The 8,963-nt window shown below is 37.5% G+C and overlaps 1 protein-coding gene across 3 annotated transcripts in view; it reads left to right on the forward strand.

Annotated features, from left to right (window-relative positions):
• The window catches only part of LOC131030361 (uncharacterized), a 42,583-nt gene extending 34,977 nt beyond the window's left edge, over positions 1-7,606 (forward strand). For all 3 annotated transcript variants that reach the window (XM_057961152.2, XM_057961154.2, XM_057961153.2), the window contains one exon: positions 7,170-7,606. In XM_057961152.2, the coding sequence (XP_057817135.2) occupies positions 7,170-7,245 (76 nt within the window). In that variant the 3' untranslated portion in view covers positions 7,246-7,606. The remainder of the gene's footprint in view (positions 1-7,169) is intronic.
• The last annotated feature ends 1,357 nt before the right edge of the window (positions 7,607-8,963 follow it).

Here is an 8,963-nt window from a genome sequence, read left to right on the forward strand (position 1 = left end):
GGAACCTAACAAGAAAGCTGAAAAAGGAAAAGAGTAGGCATTAGAGCAGCAAGAGGCTACACAACAAACAACAGCCCAACCAACAACAATTGTAAATATTCCTCCATCACTCTCTCTTGCAACTGATAAAATGAACCTTTTTTCTATTTCCTACCATTCCCCAATTATCCTAGTTCCTAACCTACCTAATGGTGCAAGGCCCTGACCTAGAAATGATTGGATCTTGCACAACCCCAACATCTTATGCTAGTCCCCTTGCATTTGACTTTCTCTTTGCTAGCTTATCTTTTCTAGTATCTTCTATCGACAAATCAAACCTTAATGACAACTCCCCAATTTTTTTAATGGGAAGTTATCAAACCCCATCATTCCAGGTGCCTTTATCCTATCTCTCCAAACTATGGACTTGCAGAAATTTATCTCCCCATCCAAAACGCTATAGCACATAAACCTTGGACTAGAAATGCCATCTACTACTACATGGTCGATTACCTTCTCTACTTCAATATTTTCTTCAGGGTTGCCCAATCACATCATGTAGTTCCTATTATTACATATTTGGCATTTAATGAACAATAGATGTAGTAGATACAAGCAGAGATGTAGCAAAATGAATCTAAAAGAAAAGCAAGATAGGGTGTCGCTTCAACATATAGAAAGGTTAAAACCAAATATGATCTGACCAATTATGCCATGCATTTTTCTCATTTCACCCCCTGGTAAGTGAATGGTAGCAGTTGGAATCAGTATTGCGGATACCTAGGTAGAAATGGTAGAATTCTTGTGGGAAGGAGCAAAGGTTAGTAATTCACTGATATCAATGGAAAGAAGACTAAAAAAGAGAAATATAGAGCTTGATTAGGCCAGGAAAAAAAAAGAATAATGAAATAAAGATCAAGGCCTTGGAGAGTAAAATAGTAACAAAGATAAAATAGGTTAGCAAGTTCCTAGCTGCTAAAGTACATGCCACCAAGGAAAGAGTCAAGGAGGCTCAATAATATTTAAAAATAATAAGCACGGAGCTTGATATCCTAAAAGGATAGATGAATGAGGAGTCTCCCATCAAAGATGCACTAATAAAACAAATTAAAGGCATGAAGGAAGAATTGGTTCATGATAAGAAAGATATAGGCCTCTAGGCGGTTGAGATTGGAACCATGAAAAAGAGGATTGAAGAGTAGGATTACCATCTCACAAGGCAAAAAACTCAGATAGATTCATAGGCCCAAACAATCAAAGGATTAAGAGAAAAGGAGGAAGACCTAGAAAGCAAATTGGAGGTATCGAAAGAGGAAGCCGAAGTGATGACATCTCGAGTAAAGTAGTTAGAGAACTCTACAAGCTTTGATAGGATCTTCATGCCCATGAGATGGCATTTTGGCTCTCTATTGAAACTGCATCCTCCTTAGTTCTTTCCCTACGATTCATGCAAATGGTTGTAAGGCTCAATGCCATGGTGTAGAATGAAATCAAAACTAATGAGGTATTTCTCTCCTAAATTGTTGATAGCACTCAATCATGCCTTTTGAAGTTATTTGATGCCTCTCTTGATAGATTGGTTGCAATAGGGATACATCGAGTGGACATTGTATAGAAACTTGATGATATCCTAGATAGAAAGCGAGCTACTCATTATTGCAAGGAGTAGTATGATGTAGAGTGTAGGGTTGAAAATATGAAGCGTTTCATAAGTTGTTTGGTTGAAACAAGATTGCCTTCACCATGGAATGATAATGAAGAGCTAATGGGCCTTGGTACGTATATGAGTATTATTATGCTTAAGGTCCAAGATAAATTTGAATTAGTAAAACTATGCTTAGCACCTTCATTGGAAAGGGCCAAGGAATTGGTCAAGGCCTAGTTAGGATTGGAAGCATTGGCATGTAGTGCTCTTCAAATGTTGAAGATATATCAACTGACTCTTGAGCTAGAAATGCATTTCAAGCTTGTGGGAAGAATGAGGTTTTTAAAGACAAAGAACTCGAGGAACTTTTTGCTTCTTTCTAGAGCTTGTAAAGGTCTATGAATTCCAAAATTTTACAACTTTGAATTTTGATAGATTCTATTGCCCGATGGATCATATGTAGTTTGGGTCCAATGCTCTTTCCATGGCAAAATCCTATGAGAGTTGCGAAAATTGTAGTGGATTTTCTAGTATAGTTGGCTGATATTAATGCAACCTAATATTTAATATTTTTTCCTAATCTGTATTCTTGTTGTCCCCTTTTTTGCAATCATGAGGCCTTATTGTGGAGCAGAGCTTCAGACACATGGAAAACTTGTGGGTGATTTTAAAAGAATAAAGGATATCTATATAGACATACAATGCACATTGTTTGATCATACTTCATCCTACGGCTTGTGGGGCTTTTCAAAAGGATTTGGAAATGATGTATTAAGGCTTGTGTCATTGGTCCATGTCATCAGCCAACAACTCTTGTAAATGATGAAAGTGATGTGAGCTCATGGTAGGTCTCATAAAATATCTGACTCAAAATAAGCCAATTTGACAAGACGTGGCAAGCTTGTGGTGTTTTTAGAAGAATACAGGGTGCTTGCATTGGCATATGACGTGAGCCTCTGATCATTTTGGTGAGGACCTCATTTGATGATTCATAAAGAGCAATAATTGGCTTAAGTATTCTTATTTGTGCTAGATGTTTGCAACTCAACTTGCAAGCCCTTTGCCGTCCTGTTGTCATTTATGAAAATCCATTATCTAGGTGAGTGTAATACTAAATTTTAACCACCGCAATTGAAATCGACATCACAAAATCTCCCTACATTCATTACTGGGCACTTCTCTATGGAAATGACAAAGGATCAAACAAATCATCTACTAAAAGATTGCATTCATAAGTCGTAGGCAACATAGCTTTATAAGTACCACATCATCCAAGGTATCTCGATTGGCTCCTAGATCATTCAAGGCATGATAATCTAGAAGAAAATGTGCCTAGAGATTTGATGCCTCTAGCACTAGCTTGCAAATATCTCAAGAGGCAAAGTTAGATAGGGCGATAATGAGGCATGTCCATGTATATATAGTGAATGAATCACCATTCTTAAGCAGATTGAGTTATATACACTTGAGCTTTTAAGCTTGATGAATACAACTCTTGTAATAGGGAACCTTTGTAATTGTTTTCGACAATAGGCAATTTTGCACCATATGCAATTTTTAAAACATATCTTGACATAAATTTATGAGACTGCTACTCTAGAAGTTCTGATTCATCCTTTATGTGCATGAGATCTTGTGATTTCTATGGTGGTATCTGCTCTTATTATCTGTGATTAATTTATTGTGAGTTGCTAAGCTCTGTTTGAGTGTGTGAAGAAATCTCTTTTGGCTTATGGCTTTTTGTTCTGTCTTTCATTTAGTACTACTCTGATTTCTTGCATAAATCAGTTGTAGGTTATCATAGATGGGGAGCTGGCCCTTTATCCAGAGATTGGCTTGCTGGTCATGTGCCATGCCATCTTGTCTTTCCATTGATTGATGTTACATGAAATACATTTGTTTACCAGGGTAACATAAAAAACATCTTCACTACCATTAGAAGGTGAAGAAATTGAGGAGAATGGGTTGTATCATATGAAGCATCTAAACCAAGTATTCAAGTAGCTGATTATGCATGCAAAGAAAGGGCCTGCTCTTTGCCAATGGAAGAAGGCTTGAAGAGAGAAATTTTGTGCTGCTACATAGCTTACTCCATTGCCTCTAACCTCTTCCAACACCTACATTTATCATGTCCAAGTTTGCTACAAAAAATGCAAGTTTCACTAAACCTCATCTTTGTCTTGGAGGAAGACTCATTGGACTTAGAAGGGGTGGTGGAATGTGGTCAAACATGCAGATTGTGTTGACAAACGTACCAGTGATTATAGATCTGATGCCAAAGGCTGACAAGATCTGCAAAAGAGAGTTATGTTGGGGGGCCCATGCCAAATGGGTGCCTCACATATTGTGTATAGTGGATCTTGTGGGTACCAACTAATTAATAATATAAACTTAAATAAAATCTTAGATTTAAATTAAAATCAACTTTAACCTTTGCAAAAATAAGCCGCATGCCTTGCAAATTTTTATGCTAGTCAATGAAGTAGACAAACTAGATTTATTGCCAAATAATATGCGGGGTTTACAAACAGTGATGCAGCTGTATGGTGTAGCAGAGGGGAGCATTAAAAAGTCCTTGCAGGATTGAATTCAAACCTTAGCAAGTTTACTATTGATATTAATAGATTTGGGCCTTTTGGACTCATTTGTGAGGTCATATTTAGGTTAGAATGCACCAAAAAAAAGACCTGACAATATCTTCCAAAAATAGTGAAGGGGCTTGCAAGTTCATAGGTTTAATACCATGTTAAAGTTGGCAAAAGAGCTTCATAGGGGTAGGAATTGTATGCAACGCCAGAGAACCTTCCACAAGGGAGAAATGCAAAAGAAATGCTATATTGACAATATTGATATAATGCAAATGTACATAGAGACCCTTGTATATATAGGCAAGGGTGAGACAAGAAGGTAGTAGGGTAGGTAAGAACTCCACATGTGCATATGCCAAGTGTCCTAACAAGTTTCATGTATATTGCTTGAGACAACTAGATAGCTATCACCGAGTAAACTTAACTATCTAGGTGTAGTCTCGTAGAAGACATATTCACAACTCCACATCAACAGTCCAGCCATATACTCCCAAATGCAACTTGCCAAGATAAATGAAAAACATGCAAGGTAACATAAAGATAGCAATAATCTACAACAATCTTGTATTTTTGGGTCTTTCATTTCTTGAAGTAAACAAGTGGGTTACAAAATGCAATATGCAATTCGCACCATAGTTGGAAAGCTTGTGAGTAGTCACAAGTTGATTTCCTAAATGAGTAATTGTGGGAAGAACTTGGCCCTGAGCTTTTCAAACTACTTGATGCAGTTTTTCCATAAAAAAATCTCCGAAATCATGAAAAATGCCATAACTTGTGTTTGCAGAAAATTTGAATGGATTAAAGTGATTTATTTATTTATTTATTCTGGATTTCATGAAAGAACAATTTGATGGACGACTGGGGCATTATTTGAGACTTCTCTGATTGGATTTTAAGCCCAAACACCAAGTGTTAATGTTAACTCACATATGTAGCACCTAAAACAGATGCCAAGCTAGCAAGGCTAGAGATGGAAGTGGTCAAGGATTCCATTGATCAAACTGTTTGCCATGGCATTTTGAGATTGGGGAATATGGGAGATCTGAAAAGACACAAAGCATGGAAGCAAACTTTGGGCCTGGTTGACAAGAGGACGCAACTCTTGGCTTTGAATGTTCTATATTTTAATGTGCTCTGTGACAACTAATAAAGAATAAGAATATAATTGCACAGAGGGAGCTCTATACTAAAGGACATTTGATATTGCAGTCGTAATTGCATGGTACTCTCACACTCTGCTCCATTGTTCTTCTCACAAAGCTGGTGGTAGCCAGATGCTGCAATTTAGTTGCTGCAAGTGTTGCTCATAGCCACTTGAAGAGGATGCCCCAAAGCTTCTTCTTGTGCTTGTGAAAACCTGTTCCTTTCAAAGGGTGGAGTAAAATTGCAGTTCGCTCTTATATGAGTTATGGCTACCCATTTCAATTGGTTTGCCATCAAGAGCAAGGGAGGAAACAAGATCGGTTTGTGTAGATCATAGATAAGTATAGAACAAAAGTGAGGTGTGATGCAGAGCACCACCAAAATGGAATTAATAGGTCGCCTGAGTGAGATGGTCTAGAATAGCTCAAGATGGTGCACCACACACCCAACTCTCTCAATGAGTCTCATAATGCTAATATGTTGCCACCAAAATGATAATTAGAAATGAGGCAAGAGGAGAGGCAAAACTTGCCCCAACCGCATTAAGTGATGAAACAGGGAGTAAGATAACAAAATGTTAAACACTTGATCATGCAATCCTTGCTTGTGACCAGGCCAACTCCTGTAAATCAGATAAGGTTGAGAGAATGTGATGTGTTCCAAGGCTCTTCAAGCTAATATTGTGGGTGGCCAAATAATCAACTGCTATGTTTCCTTCTCAACAGAGGTTTTTATGGACTACAGTTTCAAAAGACAAAATGAAAGCTTGGCCTTGGTCCAAGATTGAATCAAACATGCTGTTGGGGCAGAAATCCATGGACATTGCCCCAGTGATAACATGAGATTCCTGGAACCACCGATTTCTACACACTGAGTGATAACATGAGATGGTCTAGGATAGCTCAGGATGGTGCACCACACATCCAACTCATTCAATGAGTCTCATAATGCTAATATGTTGCCACCAAAATGTTAATTAGAAATGAGGCAAGAGGAGAGGCAAAACTTGCCCCAATCGCGTTAAGCGATGAAACAGGGAGCAAGATAACACAATGAACATGCAATCCTTGCTTGTGAGCAGGCCAACTCCTCTAAATCAGATAAGGTTGAGAGAATGTGATGTGTTCCAAGGCTCTTCAAGCTAATATTGTGGGTGGTCAAATAATCAGCTGCTATGTTTCCTTCTGAACAGAGGTTTTTATGGACTACAGCTTCAAAAGTCAAAGCGAAAGCTTGGCCTTAGTCCAAGATTGAATCAAACATGCTGTTGGGGCAGAAATCCATGGACATTGCCACAGTGATAACAGGAGATACCGATTTCTACACACAGAGTGATTTAACAAGATTCAGACCTTCCACCAACTGGAAAATTCAATCTTTGATCATTCTTTTCTGGAAGTTGTATTGTTCCGTGAAAACTTAAGGGTTTCAATACAAAGACCCTAACGTGACTGTGAACTTAGATTAATTATCATACTAATTATTACTAAGTTTTTATAATTATAATTTTTTGGCTGCATTATATAAATTTGTAGATTCAAGACATTATATTATTGTTGTTTTAAAGTGAAATATTTCTTTCTATTTTTGACTTTCTTGTTTACAAGCTTCCTTTTATATATATATCTTATGGTTGTTACCATGCAGTAATCAACATTTCTTTAATTATATGTTGCTATTAGTAAACTTGGATTGACCAAAATCAATGATTTAGTGTGCAATTTTTTGTATCAATAACTTGGGTGGGTATGTCAATTTCAAAGATAGAGTGATTTATATTACACATTCTTAAATTATGTTTGGAATGTTTGCAGGTCCAGCATGGGCACAATGATACTCATATATTTCACTCTGCAATCAGAAAAATTGGTGAAGGTCCTGTATGCCTAGAGATCCATCGGAATGCTGTTTAGTGTATAATTTTTTTCGAGTGAAGGGATGCATTAGTCCTTGTTTTCTTCATCTGTATAATGTTCATGAAAATAAAAAATAATTACGAACAATCAGACCTATTTGGTATACTTCTCATTTCATTGTTCAATCTTCCAACTTCATTCTTCTCACTTTTGGTCATTGAGTCAATGGATGTATATCTCTTGATTGTAAGCTCCTTTATCCTTCTCAGTGGGAGATGGATTTTTTGTTTGAGCTATAGATACAAAATTTTCCCACCTCTATTGTAAATTCAGCATTTCTATTGTCCATCAATTCCATTGTTTGATGGCATGATTTTTGCCGCTATTGTGGGATATACTCTTGAATAACTTACACTCGCATGTTAATATAATTTCTTTCTTTTATCTCCTTATTTTTGGTCATTTTCTTTTACTAGGGAGGCGTTTTATATTGGATTTAGTGAGTTTGAAGGTACATAAAACAGAGATTTTGTATGGAAACTTTTCAATTCTAAATAGCAGTCACTTAGTGCCTCTTAGTGCCTCTTAGTGCTGCTAGTTCGAAGTGACAGCCTAGAAATTTCTCCTTGACAAATTCTTGTTAAAGATCAAATTTGGTTTCTCAACGTTACTCCCCCAAAATGTCTGGCCTGTCATAAAACGAAGACCGTGAGACATTTACGGTATTAGAACAAGATACAGTAGAGAGTTTGTACTGTATTTAGGTATCTGGTATAAATATTATATTGTAATTTTCCATAAGGTGGGTGTGTTTGCATACTCTATATAAAATGTTACAATTCAAAATCCACTACATTTTTCCTAAGCTAGATTGTTTGGTTTGTGGAGTGTCATGGGGCAAAAGGTCAAATTCAGAGTGAATATATGGCGGTCCCATCCGATTCTTGCATGTTTCATATGGAAATGAGATCCTAGCCTATGGATGCAAACTGAGATCTCAAATCTCCATAGTATATCATTAGGAACAATAATAAGGTTCAACTGCAGTCCTAAAAGGAGAGCTGAACGCTTTGGATTAATGTTCCTCTTTCTTGCAATGGATCTGAGATTGTGAAGTGTGTTAAAGATCTAGGTTTAATGAATAGGAAAATGACATCTTTCAACAATAACAACAAATTACAAAATAAAAAACCAACACAGGTCAATTGAATCCGGGACTGGCAAAGATGCTACTAGCACTGGATATGGATCTGCCCTATAGAGAGGATGGGGGGGAAGCTGGATATGAATCTGCAATTGGTGGTGCCTCTATAACTGCTTCTGACTCTGCCTTTGGTTTTGCTTTCGGTTTTGTTCCCATCGCTACCTATGTCCCTGCCACCTCCAGTCAAGCCTCCTGCTACTTATAAAGAAACCTCATACCTCCGCTGCAGGTGGTTCCGGATCAATGGATTCAACCGGGTAAAATACCCGCCTTTGGCCATATCTAGAAAGAGGACACAAAAGAATTTGGGACTACAAACTGAGTCTGAGTGTCAGTCTGGTGTGCTGGGTGCCCTCCTTTGACGGTGCTTGTGTAAACAGAAAAGAGTAGATCTGCAATCAAGAGGTCATTTAGGCCCGTCTCTTCGAAATTCAGCCAAAAAGTGTTGGACACGTGTGCTAGGCGCACTAGTTCCATTTTGTAAATCAATGGGACAGTCTTTTCAAAATTTGAATTTCTCTGATGAGGCATGACATCGGCTTAACTCC

This window comes from Cryptomeria japonica, chromosome 2 (assembly GCF_030272615.1).
Source record: "Cryptomeria japonica chromosome 2, Sugi_1.0, whole genome shotgun sequence".
In the NCBI taxonomy this organism is placed as follows: Eukaryota; Viridiplantae; Streptophyta; class Pinopsida; order Cupressales; family Cupressaceae; genus Cryptomeria; species Cryptomeria japonica.